The 15,451-nt window shown below is 38.6% G+C and overlaps 1 protein-coding gene across 6 annotated transcripts in view; it reads right to left on the bottom strand.

The window, feature by feature from the left end:
• Positions 1-234: 234 nt before the first annotated feature.
• CSNK1A1 (casein kinase 1 alpha 1) overlaps positions 235-15,451 on the bottom strand; it is a 55,282-nt gene continuing 40,065 nt past the window's right edge. For 2 of the 6 annotated variants that reach the window (XM_008014939.3, XM_008014943.3), the window contains 4 exons: positions 14,346-14,420; positions 11,530-11,636; positions 9,633-9,781; positions 235-1,112 (listed from right to left, as the gene is read on the bottom strand). In XM_008014939.3, coding sequence (XP_008013130.1) covers positions 1,105-1,112; positions 9,633-9,781; positions 11,530-11,636; positions 14,346-14,420 — 339 coding nt within the window. In that variant the 3' untranslated portion in view covers positions 235-1,104. Of the gene's footprint in view, positions 1,113-3,386; positions 3,521-9,632; positions 9,782-11,529; positions 11,637-14,345; positions 14,421-15,451 lie in introns of those variants that run through there. The other 4 variants (XM_008014940.3, XM_008014944.3, XM_008014938.3 and 1 more) reach the window with 2 other exon arrangements.

Raw genomic sequence — 15,451 nt, 5'->3', positions numbered from 1 at the left:
GGAAAGAAAAAAAAATGAAAGAATGCCTTTCCCCTTCAGACAAAAGAATTACTTTTTTCGTTTTTTTTTTTTTTTTAAAAAGAGGAAAAGTTATAACACGAAACCTAAATTGACTTGCAAAGGAATACCATGTAACAAATGGCTTGAAGTAGTCTATCAAAAAATTGGGGAGATTTTTATTTAATAGTGAGTCAGCAAGGCATTTTTTGTTGTTTAAAAAAAAATCTCATTTCCTTACAGAAACAGTTTTTAGTTTTTAATGAACTTGTAAACAAAAAAGCTCCCATTTCAAAATAAAAACAAAATCCCAGATCATATAGATGTTTACAGTGATTACATTTATCTAAGCAACATACATACATGTTCAGTTGTAAGATGTTAACTAAATTTCTGTGACAAATATGCTTTTTCTTTTTAATACCAAGAACATTATAGAGTTAATGCAGAGTCCTAAAGATAATCTAGTAGTCACTAAGTTTTTCTTAAGTCTTCACTTTAGATGCTGTTATTTCTAGCACAATTAAGCAGGCAGAGTCTTTCATATGCTCAAACACTGGAATCTTTGGTTGCTACCATATCAGCTGGCTTGCAGACAAGAAGCCAACCATTTTAAGAATGTTTTAAGTGAACAACTTGCAAACCCCAGGGATGGAAAAACCCTAAGAATGCACAATTGAGAGCATTTACAACCATCACAACTGTGGCTGAAGACTGTTCATGCCGTTCTTCTGAAATGAGATCTCAAAGCAGTATAGTTCAAAACAAAAGGTTTTAACAAAAAATTGGCATATGCACAATTTCTCCACCAATTTGTGTGTGTCAACCATTTAGTTAACTTTTCCACTTGAAAAAATGCAATAGAAAACCGGACACCATGTTTCACTATCTCAGTTAATATTCACAATTACAGCGGCTACAACTCAGGATACAGCATCACCAATGCTGCCCAGAGTCAGTTTATACTGAAATTAAGTTCTTTACACCAAGTAAATGGTTGTCCACAACCACTGGCTAGTGTACATATGAACTAAAATTTCTAGATTTGGGGAGAAACAAATGCTGCTCCGATCATCTGCTCTGCTTCTTCTGTTCCTCAATTCATGCTTAGAAACCTGGTAAAAAATCAAAACAAAAAAAAAGTTAAAATTCCAAGTTAAAAATTTTAAATTACACCCAAAATATGGAAATTGGGTGGAACTGAGCCAATAAGTATAGTGGCTCATGTTATTTCATCTCTTGTGAAAAGTATTAACTCAACTTTTTAAAACAGAAAATCATGAATCTATACTTAAAACTAATTTTTTCTGTTTTGAATGACTCTAGGAAGGAGTGGTACAGTGAATTCAAAGCCTCTCAGCATACTAATATAATTATTAGTAATTCAAACGATCATGTTTCTGCATTTTTAGCACCCAGAACATATTAAGCATTCAAATATTTATCAAACCAATGAAAAACAGATTGCTTTGCTTTAAGTAAAGAATACAATTTTAATTCTACCATGAGCACAAACTTGTGCACATTATTTCTGACACAAATTAAAACGGTTAGCTTTAATAATAAATGCATTCAAGGCATAATTATCTGTATTATTTTACTAAACAAAGACCTGAGAAGCATGTAATTTCTGTAGACAGACCTTTAAAACTTCTTTACCAGCCGCATTAGATTGTTTTGTGACTCATTAAAAAATGTAAGCAAGTGATGCTTTTTTGGCTTTATTTACTACTCAAGCCTACACATGTTATACATACTTTCCTCCTCCATCACAAGTAGACCCTAGGGCTTCTACATAGGCCCCGGGCCAAGTTTGAATACAAGAAGCCTCAGGTCATAACCACACTTTGTCTACAGCTAAAGGCAAAGGGAGAAAATATGCCTATCCCACATAGCCTGAAAATCTCGCAAGCACCGTTTTTCCTCTCACCAGATACCCACTCTGAGGCATCAATGCCCCCCTGTCCACCTCCTTACAAATGAGCTAGAAACTACATACAGCTCGTTCTAGCCCACTCCAATCAATCCTCACTTCTTCAGCCCAGGCCACATTTTCTTCAGTCATAAACTGCTCCTTTTCTTTTAGTTCTTTTCTTTTTTTTGGAGACACAGTCTTGCTCTGTCACCCAGGCTGGAGGGCAGTGGCAAGATCTTGGCTCATTGTAACCTCTGCCTCCTGGGTTCAAGCGATTCTCCTGCCTCAGCCCCCAGAGTAGCTGGGACTACAGGCACCTGCCACCATGCCTGGCTAATTTTTGTATTTATAGTAGAAACACGGTTTCACTGTGTTTGCTGGGCTGGTCTCAAAACTCCTGACCTCGTGATCCGCCCAGCATGGCCTCCTAAAGTGCGGGGGTTACAGGTGTGAGCCAACCTGCCTGGCCTCTTTTACTTTTTAAACATTTGTTGGGCCATCTCCCATGATCTTTGTGGGAGAAACAAAATAATTCTACTATTTATTTCTTACGCATATATGCCTGTTTTTTTGGGAAATAGCAGCAAACATACAACAGAGTAGGTGCATAATAGATCTTTGTTGCCTGGGTACTAAGTCCATAAGCAGCAAATGCCAAAAATGAAAGATAACAAAACTTTTAAGAATATACATCACCACAGGGAATATTATTTGATGCATGTTATTAAGAAGTATTAGCGAGGTAAACCTTTCTTTTAAAGACTGTCAAGCCAAACCTTAATTTAAAAAAATCTGACTAAACCCTGTGACCTAATTTCAATTTTAAAATACAGGAAGAGTTTCAAGCTTCTTGTTTGGGAGTTTAAAAAAGAAAAAAATTACAAAACAGGATAAACTATGCAGGTTAAGAAACTAAGGATTAAACAGAAATGGCCCTTCCCCCATCAGGATTTGGTTTCAAGTCCTGCAATTCTTCTTAAACATGAATTAAAAAACATATTTTCACAACTACTAAAATTGTTGGGTTTTATCAGTTTTCTTATGCAATCATATTAAACTAATTGTTACGAATATACCAAATGGCTTTCAAAGGGAGAACCACCATCACTAACAAACTAAAATGGGAACATGTTACACTGTCAGTCAAAATACAAGGAAACTCTTGTGCCTTTAATAATAGGAAAACTTCAGAATATATCTGTACATCTTTTGACCTGGTATCTGAGGAATTGCTGAGTCAATAAATGATTACAATTGTTTAGAAACTGGTGAAAGGACAGCCTAACAATATTTCTGGTAGAATAGAGCAGTCAAATCCAGCTTTAACTCTTCAGATGGGTCAATGGTATGAAATTCCAGCCAGGGATCAACATTTCTCCAGTGAATTGTCCTAAGATGTTACTGAAGTATGTTTAGGAAAAAACCTCAATAGGAATATTCAACAGGTATTCAACATTCAGTCTTCAAGTCCTAAGCATTCTTTTCCCCAATATGCGTTGGTCTTTGGTTTTTATCTTGCAGATTAGGTGGCTTATCCAGGCTTCCAAGAGTTCAAGAACCCATCTTCACTGTAACATCAGTTAAAATGAGGAATGATTTCCTTTATTCCTAGGGGGAAAAAAAAAAAAAGGAGGGGGGGAGTTAAAACAGAGTTGGAGGATTAATGTGATGATTAAGAAGTTAACAGCTTAATTAAATTTAAAATCTGCGAAAAGGAAAAAAAAATGTTTATTTTTATATAACTAACAAGGAGATTCTATCCCTGCCCGCCACCCAATCTGAAATCTAAAATATATGTTCTGGTGCAGACGAGGCAGCTCACATCTGTAATGCTAACACTTTGGGAGGCTGAGGCAGGAAGATCACTTAAAGCCAGGAGTTCCAAATAAACCTGGGCAACATAGTGAGACTTTGTCTGTAAAAAAAAATAAATAAAAGGTATGCTTTTTTTTTTTTTGAGATGGGGTCTTGCTGTTATGTTGCCCAGGCTGGACTTAAACTCCTGGGCTCAGGAGATACTACCACCTCAGCCTCCCCATACAGTGTGTATCTGTTCTTATTTGTAAATTAATTTCAAATGTTTGTGACTTTTTAAATAGAACCAGAAACTAGTTCAAACGGCTATTTACGTAGTAGGAAGGCTTGTAAGTTTGTGACGGGGTTCTGAATTTTAGAATCCCTTCACACTACAACTTTTTAAAAGTTATTTTGAATATACTTTTCCTATAACATGGTTGTGGGTTATTTTTCTTTCTTTCTTTTTTTTTTTTTTGAGATGGAGTCTCGCTCTGTCACTCAGGCTGGGGTGCAGTGGCTGGATCTCAGTTCACTGCAAGCTCCGCCTACCGGGTTCAGGCCATTCTCCTGCCTCAGCCTCGAGAGTAGCTGGGACTACAGGCGCCCGCCACCATGCCAGGCAATTTTTTTTTATTTTTAGTAGAGACGGGGTTTCACAGGGTTAGCCAGGATGGTCTCCATCTCCTGACCTCACCGCCCGCCTCGGCCTCCCAAAGTGCTGGGATTACAGGATTGAGCCACCGCAACGGCCTTTTTCTTTTTAAAAAAATTATTTAAAATAGAGATGAGTTCTCCCTATGTTGTCCAGATGGTTCTCAAAATCCTGAGCTCAAGTGATCTTCCCATCTAGCCTCAAAAATGCTGGGATTATAGGAGTGAGCCATAGTGCCTGGCTGCTTATGTGGTTCTGTTGGTTGCACAGAATTAAGCTTGGAGAATTTTATATCAGACTGGCAGTATCTAAAGTTAAATAATAATAATTTAAAAAAAAAAAACCCTCTAATAACTCTTCCTTCCTTACAGAAACTAAGAGTATTTAAAGTTGGGAAAGATAAATGACAATTTTAAGTATAGGAGGTATACATTATTCCTAAACTGCATTAAAAAACAGACTAAATTCTTTTGTCTTCCTTATAACAGAATTCACTCTGCTACACATTTCTGATGTTCTGGAGTTTTAAAATACCTGTTGTAATTGATTCTTTCCCCAGCTGGTAGATGGTCTGCATTCAGCACCACTGAGTCACAGCAACGCTGTATTCTTCTAGGTCTTCTAACAGTTGTGCTATCATCCAGATGATCTAACAAGTTGCAGAATTTGAAGGTCCAGCAGTCTTGGAGACATGGACTCTAGATGACCACAAATCAACTCTTGCACTTTCATCAGCATTTCCTGTTGGGTTATTTAGATCTTTCCAGCTTTACTGTCCACAGTAAAAAAAAAAAAGCTGACAAAAATTCAAGATTTCAGCAAGAAGATGCAGTTCCCTGGTACTTCTTAGAATATTCAGAGCCGTGTGTTCAGACTGTCCAGGTATTTCAAGATCTTCCCTGTGATTTGGGTGTGCTGCTAAGTGACCAGCACATTCCTAGCAGCAATTGGTGAAGTCAGAAAAAGTCAAACTAGACATCAATGGTAGATGCCGCCCAGTAATACTGGAAGGTAATTCAAGGAAGACTGTGGACTTCCTTGTCCACATGGTAGGACAATGTGATAGAAAATAATATTTGTAATCTCTTCTGAATGTCAACACTTTGATAGCTATCTATATTATTATGATAAAACTCCGCTTAGTAACTATGGTTAGGGTAGTAAACAAATGGGTTAAGATGATGAGAGTACAGAATAGTAGAATTATGCAAGAATCCACCTTTGGGTTCACTACCTTCTGAAATTCTCCCCCACCTCTGCCCTCAATTAAAGAAACACTGAACTTCATTAGATTTTCAATGTCCTAAAAATATTTCATTTTCCTTTACTTATTTTTAATATCTTGAAAAATACTTTATTGATAATCACATATAGTCAAAGGGAGTTAAATAAATTTTGAAGTGTGTCAGGTGTGAATCTTATGTATTTTTCTTCTGAACATGAATAAAAACAATAATTATAATCTTGTAGTAATTGAACATTAAAAACTAGTACAGATAATAATTGGCATAAAGAGAAACTTTTTTTTTTTTTGAGACGGAGTCTCGCTCTGTCACCAGGCTGGAGTGCAGTGGCACGATCTCAGCTCACTGCAACCTCTGCCTCCCAGGTTCAAGTGATTCTCTTGCCTCAGCCTCCTGAGTAGCTGGGACTATGGGCGCACGCCACCACACCCAGCTAATTTTTGTATTTTTAGTAGAGACGGGGTTTCACAACGTTGGCCAGGATGGTCTCGATCTCTTGACCTTGTGATCCGCCCGCCTTGGCCTCCCAAAGTGCTGGGATTACAGGCGTGAGCCACTGCGCCCAGCCGAGAAAAGTCTTTGGATGGGTATTGGAATGGAGTATTTGAAAAGATCTAAAGAATATAAGGAAGACAGAAGTCTGCCTATTATTTAATAGGCCCACATTAGCTAGATAAGCCAGACTTAAAGAATCTTTAAACATTCTTAGTAAGTTATTAAAACAACACCTTTTACTGAAGAAATAGACATATTTTTCAAAGATAACCATATAAAACATTAGTAAATAAATGCTACCATTTTGAGGATTTTCCTACATTAGAGATTTACTTGCTTAAAATACACTTATGAAACTTAGTTCAGTAATACTAAATCCTCTGAAAGTGTAATAAAATGCATTTAAAAAGCACCTTCTAAAAATTCCTTGTTGTGACACAGGGTCTCATCTGTTGCCCAGGCTGGAGTGCAGTGGCATGATCACAGCTCACTGCAGCCTCAACCTCCAGGGCTCAGGTGATACTCCCAACTCAGTCTCTCAACACAGGCACTCACCACTGTGGGATCACAGGCACTCACCACTGTGCCTGGCTTTTTTTTTTGGGGGGGGGGGGGGGTAGAGGGAGGGTTGTGGGTGGGATGTTGGAGGGAGCTGGGACAGGGTCTTACTATGTGGCCCAGGCAAGTCTAGAACTCCTAGGGTCAAGCAATCCTCCCACCTCAGCCTCCCAAATGTGTTGGAATTATAGGCATGAGCCACTGAGCCTGTCCTAAAGTTTTTAACTAGAAAAACCTAGTAGGATGTTTTCCTCATTATTAAAAGGATTTATTGGGATCAATGAATCATTGAGTTGTATGAGTTCCTTTTTTTTTTTTGAGACACAGTCTTACTCTATCACCCAGGCTGGAGTGCAGTGGTGCAATCTTAGCTCACTGCAACCTCCACCTCCCAGGTTCAAGTGATTCTCCTGCCTCAGCCTCCCAAGTAGCTGGGACCACAGGTGCACGTCACCACATCTGGCTAATTTTTGTATTTTTTGTAGACATGGGTTTTCACCATGTTGGCCAGACTCTCAAACTCCTGGTCTCAAGCGATCTGCTTGCCTCAGCCTCCCAAAGTGCTGGGATAACAGGCGTGAGCCACTGCGCCCAGCTGAGTTACTTCTTAAATAAAAAACCACTATAGTGGACCTTAAGAGCCTATGCTTTTAAATGCCCTTGTTACTCAGAGACTGGAAGCAGGAATAACATAGAGCAATTGTTTTCAAACTCCAGAATTCCTAGGAGATTTCTTAAAGGATAACCTGCTGGGCTGGGGGTTAGAAGTTAGGGGAATATGTTCCTCATGCTTATTTCATGCCTAAGGCCAGCTACATTTTCATGGTTTATGCGGGTTTCATGTAAGATTTGTCTTGAGCACAAGATTTTGTATTAAAAAAGAAAGATGTTTTCAAGATGTCAAAGAGCAAAAAGAAGTCTGTGTTCTGTGAAGTGGCACTTCTCAGTAGCAATACAGATTTACTGCCTTAGAAGTGTATTTCTGAAAAGCAGTCAATGACATGTGATGTGTTTTATGAAAAGCCTAATTTTTACAGTCGATGTTTATGTGATAATTTGTATGACCATTGTCTCTAATGATGCTATAACATTTTTATAAGATTTTAAGTTGCTTTCAAAAAAATAGCTACAATACAAAATAAGGATTAAACAAGTTTAATTACAGTTCCCCCCTGCCCCCCTGCAAGGAAATATACTAACTCAGTGGATCCAACTTCTCATCTTTAAGACCTGGATAGGGCAGGACAAAAATTCTGCTTGTTTACTGAATAACAGACACACAGTAAACTAACAAATAAACTAATTCAAAATAAGGTAATTCTTTCTGAAGTCTGCTGAATGCCTGAAGTAAAATGTTCTAGGTCAGATGAGACCTCAATCTAATTTTAGTTATAGAAACTGCAACTTGTGATGATCCTATTATCCCAGCTAGCTTTAGGCAAAATTGGTTTCATTTTGTGAGGAAAAGCAAATACACTATAGGTTGTCAGGTGTAACAACTCCTTGGGAGACTCTACTTGGTCTTACCTAAATGGTAGGACTGTTTTTCAGTGACACTAGCTACATAACACATTATGAACTTCTTGGCACTATGATTAGTTACACAATGATTAAAACACTCCAAAGGGGCAATTATCCCAACTGAGATGCAGAGGCAGAGCACTGTGTGAACATTAGCGTTTGTTACCCTGAGTTTAAATGTCACCATCTGAAAAACCCGACGACAATAAACCTTCAACTTTGAACCCTTCCCAAATACAGAAACATGGAATAGAAGTATCTCAACTTCATTCCAACAGATGAGCTGCTGGGATGAGGATGACATGAGTTAATTTTTCTTGAAAAGTATCTTCAGATTAGAATCTATTTTTAAATTATAAAATAGTTTAAATACAACACTAAAAATGTGAAGCAAAGATTAATCTATAAAGGCCAAGTTCAGACTAGAGCAGTCATTCAGAAATTTAAAAATTAGAAACCAAGAGCCAAATCTTACTTGCCCACTACTTCCAGAAAGTAGGCAGGTATCAGGAGGTAAGCCCCCGAAATGGGAAAAAAAACACAAAACATGAAAATGGGAGTCAAACTGTATAGCAACAGTGTGCCCTAACAGTTCTACTCCTTACAGGCAGTAAGAGTGCCAGAGAAAGGAAGAAAGGAAATAGACTAGCGGTTTCAATGGCATTTGCCCCAGTTATCTTCAATTTGCAAGGCCTGACTGCAGACTTCAATTCCACAATTAAACCCTGGGAGCCTGATATTTGCAACACTGTAAAAAATCAAGCCAAAAACAAAGGAATCGTTTTGAAATTAAGATCATATGTAGTTAAACTGCAAATGAAAGAATTATTTTTGTGACTAGAAAAGATGTGCTGAGCTTTGCGTTTATTTGAGCATTGAAGAGAGAAAATGAGATGCTCTGCAACTGAGAATATAGACACTTCGGGGGTCATGCCAGACTCACCTCTTGAAATTACGTCATGTTCACAATTTTCCATTTTAAATGCTAAAGCATTAACATGCAAAATAAAAAAATCTTAACATTGTTAGTCTGAAATAAAGTCAAAATACGGCTAACCAAATTCATTATTAGGAATCAACAAGTGTTAGGTCTAGGATTTTGGATTGATTGATTATATTATATTCCCAACACCAAATTTTTGGAAAGGGGGTTAATGAATGAGTAAAAAGGATGCAGTTGTTAAAAAATGACCCAAAATCCCAAGAGAAATGATATAAATATACACACATATATGTATATAGAAATACATATACATATATATGAACAAGGACATTTGGGTTTAAAGTTAGTAGTCAAATTTTCCAAGGACGTCTTTTTTTTTTTTTAACACAGAGCCAAATTTTATGTATTTTAAAACCACCTCCTTGATCTAACACTGTTAGAAATGAATGAATTACCCAATTTTGTATTCAATTTTTTCCCTGTAACGTCACTTGGTTCTTGGCTACTAACCTTTCATGTTACTCTTGGTTTTGTCAGTTTGCTTGCCTGTGGGGGTTTGGGCCTGCTGACCCTGCCCACTGGAAGAGGCTGCCTGCTGTGCTGCTTTCTGCTTTAACATTGTCCAATCAAACGTGTAGTCATATTGATGGTTCAGGGTCCTGGAAAACATAAAATATTTTATGTTAATCCTTTAATAACAGAGTCCAGTTATATAACCTACTAACTTTTTTTTTTTTGAGACGGAGTCTCGCTCTGTCCCCCAGGCTGGAGTGCAGTGGCGCGATCTCGGCTCACCGCAAGCTCTGCCTACCGGGTTCACGCCATTCTCCTGCCTCAGCCTCCTGAGTAGCTGGGACCACAGGCAACCGCCACCATGCCTGGCTAATTTGTTTTTGTATTTTTAGTAGGGACAGGGTTTCACCATGTTAGCCAGGATGGTCTCCATCTCCTAAACTTATGATCCATCTATCTCAGCCTCCCAAAGTGTTGGGATTACAGGCATGAGCCACAGCGCCCGGCTTTATAATCTACTAACTTTTTAAGACAGTGAGAGCATTTCTTCACACAACGAATATTTCCTCAAGTGTGGCAGCTTCTAAAATATTTCTCTTATGTATAAAAAAGGCAGCATGAAAACTGAAACATCAAGTCAAGCTGTCAGTTATCTACGGGAATACTCGTAAGAGGAGGTACTTCCTAAAAACAAGTAAGAGTAAATATTCAACTGGAAGTTTGGTTATAAGATGTCTGACTGGTGCCTTGGGAAGACACTTTTCTGGGGTTAAAGGATTACCTCAATTCTCTTTCTTTTTTTTTTTTTTTTTTGAGACAAAGTTTTGCTCTTATTGCCCAGGCTGGAGTGCAGTGGTGCAATCTCGGCTCACTGCAACCTCCGTCTCCCAGGTTCAAGCAATTCTACTGCCTCAGCCTCCTGAGTAGGTGGGATTACAGGCGCCTGCCACCATACCCGGCTAATTTTTGTATTTGTAGTAGAGACGGGGTTTCACCATGTTGGCCAGGCTGTTCTCGAGCTCCTGGCCTCAGGTGATCCACCCCTATCAGCCTCCCAAAGTGCTGGGATTATAGGTGTGAGCCATTGTGTCCGGCAGATTACTTTTTGTTTTTCTCTTTTTTTTTTTTGAGACAGAGCCTCACTGTCACCCAGGTTGGAGTGCATTGGCGGGATCTCGGCTGAATGTAACCTCCACTTCCCAGGTTCAAGAGATTCTCCTGCCTCAGCCTCCCAAGTTGCTGGGATTAAAGGCGAGCACCACCTCACCTGGCTAATTTTTGTATTTTGATGGGGTTTCACCATGTTGGGCAGGGTGGTCTCGAACTCCGGACCTCAAGTGATCTGCCTGCCTTGGCCTCCCAAAGTGTTGGGATTACAGGCGTGAGCCACCATACCTGGCTGGATTACCTCAATTCTTATTCTCTTCCAACCAAGAGTTTGAGCCACATGTAATCTATTTCCCCCCGCTTTTTCAAGACCAGTTCTGGGTTGTGCCTAAGGAACCCTACCCTAGTTTAGGACTGCTACCACTTGATTAGACTCCATGACTATGCGATATTTTAATTGCTTTTCTATTTGGTACTGTAACAAAGTTGGAGAGTTCCAGAAGGCACTGACAGCCACTTATATCTAATATGAATTATAACTATTCTGGAAAAGTTACATTCTACTTTGAGTATGATTCAACTCTCTATCCACTCCAAACTAAAATCACCTATTTACACTGCAAATAGAAAAATGCCAAATTAGTCCCAAATAAATCAGTTTCTTAAATCTTTTATTCATGTTAGTCAGATCTGCTTTACTTTAGTATTTATCAGAATGAATTTGTTAGGTAAATTTAACCAATTTCCGTCACAGAGTTTATAATCTTAAAATACCTTAAAAACTGACCTGAAAAGAATGCGGAATAGCTGCCTCAGATACATGTAATCTGGGGCTTCCTCAAAGCGTAGCCCACGACAATAGTTTAAGTACATGGCAAATTCTGCAGGAAACCCCTATAAGTTCAAGGGTTAAAACAAAGTTAAAAACAAACATTTCAAGATAGAAAAATAAATGCATTTAAGTACAAGCAAAAAGATATTTTTGGGTGAGATATTTTACCATTTCACAGGAAGATATGAGAGCTAAAATGATGGCTTAGTCTCCTCATAAATTTAAATAACATTTCATGACTCTACCTACCCTATTATGTATAATATTAGTAGAAGAAATACATACGCTTTTCCCATATGTGCTTGTCCTATACAGTACTATGTTCTTAAATAACTTACATAGCCCACTTGTTAAAATTTGTCATTTCATCAAAGCCCTGCCTCTTCATAAACTTTTTTTTTTTTTTTTTTTTAAAGACAGGGTCTCAATCTGTCTCCCAGGCTGGAGTGCAGTGGTGTAATCTCAGCTTACTGCAACCTCCACTTCCCAGGCTTCAAGCGATCCTCCAACCTCAGCTTCCTGAGTAGCTATGACCACAGGCACAAGTCACCATGCCCACTTAATTCTTTGTATTTTTTAGTAGAGACAGGGTTTCGTCATATTGCCAAGGATGGTCCCAAATTCCCAAGCTCAAGAGATCTGCCACTCTTGGCCTCCTCGGTCTCCCACAGTGCTGGGATTACAGGTGTGAGCCACCGTGCCCAGTCTTCAGAAGCTTTGAAATGGCTGCATGATATTCTACCTAGTATTCACATCATTAACTTGTTCTTTATAACTGAACATTTAGATGTATTCTAGTTTTTCTCTATTATTAATAATACTGCTAAGTACATCTATGGGTATAGAATTTTTCCACTTAGCTCCTTAGGAAAGATTCTCAACAATGTATAAACATTTTCAAGCCTCTAGGTACTTATTAGTTACCAAAAGGATTCCCCAATCAGCAATGTTGAAATACAAAATATTAAAAGAGCACAAACCTCTATATCTCCTCTCCTAGAGTAAATGCCAATGTGGAGAGTGGTAAAGTTAAAGGAGGCAGTCTCTTTCTACGTTATGATTTTGAGAAATTTCTCATGTCCTGGAGTTAGGAAGGATAGAATGGAAATGCTTGCAACATTTTTTATTGATTGCACTGATATAAATTGGGTGACCACTTGAAACATATACATGTTAAAAGATGTAAAATAATACATATTATACATCTTTCTAAAACTCAACATTTATATACATTCATGGCCTGTGTTAATGGGAAACAGCATGACAATGAGACTGAAAACAATCTCACCACTTTATAATCACTATTTTAACTCTCACTGATTTCTTCTCTCAACTATTTATTTGTATACTGCTTTGTACTTAATTTCAGGTATATAATTCTTTCTTGTCTGAAAGACCATATGGCCTTCTTTTTATGGAAGAAGTCATGGTTATTCATCATGACACAAATACCTCTCTATTCTAAACTCAATTGCCTTTCTATGAAGTTGAAAATTTCAGAAAAAATGAGTGTGATTCAAACTGTCTTCTGTATTCCTGTATTGTTGGAGAGTTGCTATTTTGGATTGCTCCAATCTGTCTGCATGTTTCCCTGTTCCTTAATGTACTAATTGTTGATAAACTTTCTCTTCCAGCACTAGTTTAGGGTAAGGAGAATATTTCTTACTTTTTCTTATAGATTAATGAGGTTCTATTGAAAATGTTTACCTGCCCTGCTTATTTTCCCCCAATTTTCAACAGATTAGAGAGCCCTAACAAACCAGAAACTTATAAAACACTTATTTTACTTACTTAAAATGTTTATTTAACTTATTTTTTATTATTTTACTTATTTTTGTTGTTGTTGAGACTCTGTCACCCAAACTGGACTGCAGTGGTATAATCTTGGCTCACTGCAGCCTCGACCTCCTGGACTCAAGCATCCTGCCCCAGCATCCCCAAGAAGCTGGGATTACAGGCATGCGTCACCATGCCAGGCTAATTTTTGTTATTTTTTGTAGTCATGGGGTTTCACCATGTTGCCTAGACTGGTCTTGAACTCCTGGGCTCAAGCAATCCACCCACCTCAGCCTACCAAAGTGGCTATAGCTGTGAGCCACTGTGTCTAGCAAAAACACTTATTTAAAAAGACCCCATGTTAAAAACCCTGTTAAAGATATTTAGAATAATAAAAATGTACATTTAAAATGGTGAATAGCTACCTAACTCAATGTTACAAGTTCCAGAGCCGGCAAATAAAATGTTCCTTTTTCTTCTTGGATCATTCATTCATTTATTCACTCATTTGAGACAGAGTCTTACTCTGTCACCCAGGCTGGAGTGCAGGGGCGCAACCTCAGATCCTTGCAAGACAGCCAAGATTGCACCACTGCAACCGGCGCCTCCCGGGCTCAAGTGATCCTCCTGCCTCAGGCTCCTGAGTGGCTGGGACCATAGACATGCATCACCGCACCCAGCTAATTTTTGTATTTTTGGTAGATAAGGGATTTGACCATGTTGCCCAGGCTGGTCTTGTGGAAATTCTCGGCTCAAGTGATCCACCCACCTTGGCCTTCTAAAGTGCTGGGATTGCAAGCGTGAGCCACTGTGCCCAGCTGGATCATTTATCTATTAACGTAGAAATGGGGTTTCCCTATGTTGCCCAGGCTGGTCTTGAACTCCTGGGCTCAAGTGACCTACTGCCTTGGCCTCCCAAAGTGCTGGGATTACAGGCGTGAGCCATTGTGCTTGGCTTCATTTATGTTTTTTTAATATTCATCATGCATACTTACCTTACATAAAACTTCAACAGGCGTGGACATCTTCTTTTCACTAATCTTTTCATATTTTTGTTTCTTTGTTGCAGCCTGTGGAAAAGAATAAAATCAAAAAGATATACTCAGTGCTACTGAGAAGAACCTTAGTAGTTTAATGCACTAGACATATAAACATATATCTGTGAGATTCAAGAGAAATTTTAACCCAGAATTTAAAAAATCAAAGTATGATACATCTAAAAAATTTTTTTCCCAAACTGTTAACTTCTGATGTAAGTTTCTTCTCTAAGAACATAATTTTAGCTATAGGGAAAGGGTGAGTCTAATAGGAATATATGGATATTAGATTTAAATAAAAATGGCTGGGGCCAAAATTGAGAAGCATTTTCTTTCTTTCTATATATTTTTAAGAAGATGGGGTCTCACTATGTTGCCCAGGCTGGAGTGCAGTAGCCATTCACAGGCTCAGCAGTAATTCCCTGTGGCCTCCAACTTCTGGCCTCAAGCAATCCTCCTGACTCAGCCTCTCAAGTAGCTGGGACTACAGGTATGCATCATCATACCCAGCTGAAAAGCATTTTCTTTCCTTTTTCCTTTTCTTTCTTTCTTTTTTTTTGAGATAAGGTCTCCCTCGGTTGCCCAGGCTGGAGCGCAGCTTACTGTAGCCTCGAACTCCTGGGCTCAAAGCAATCCTCCCAGGTCAGCCTCCTGAGTAATTGGGGCTATGGGCATGTGACACTACACCCTGCTATTTTTTTTTTAAAGTAGAGGTGAGGTCTTGCCATATTGACCAGGCTGATCTTGAACTCCAGGGCTCAAGTGATCCACCCGGCTGGGCCTCCCAAAGTGTTGAAGATTACAGGCATGAGCCACTATGCTTAGCCTGAAAAGCATTTTCTTAACCCATGTTCAACACAAGGGCAAAGGCATCAGATTAATACAAAAAAAAGTTTGTTCATCAATTAGTGACATTAATAAATGGAGTTAACTGTATAAGTCACAGTATTTTTCTAAAGTGAAAATACTCATATTGGATAAAGCCACCTACCCAAGGACTAAGCACTAGCTCACAGTCACTCAATCAATACAGGTATTTCTTTAAAGAACAGGTAAGGTACAAA

The sequence above is a fragment of the Chlorocebus sabaeus genome, chromosome 23 (assembly GCF_047675955.1).
Source record: "Chlorocebus sabaeus isolate Y175 chromosome 23, mChlSab1.0.hap1, whole genome shotgun sequence".
Taxonomy (NCBI): domain Eukaryota; kingdom Metazoa; phylum Chordata; class Mammalia; order Primates; family Cercopithecidae; genus Chlorocebus; species Chlorocebus sabaeus.
Note: the sequence above shows the minus strand (reverse complement) of the source record. Positions and strands in the feature narration are given on the sequence as shown.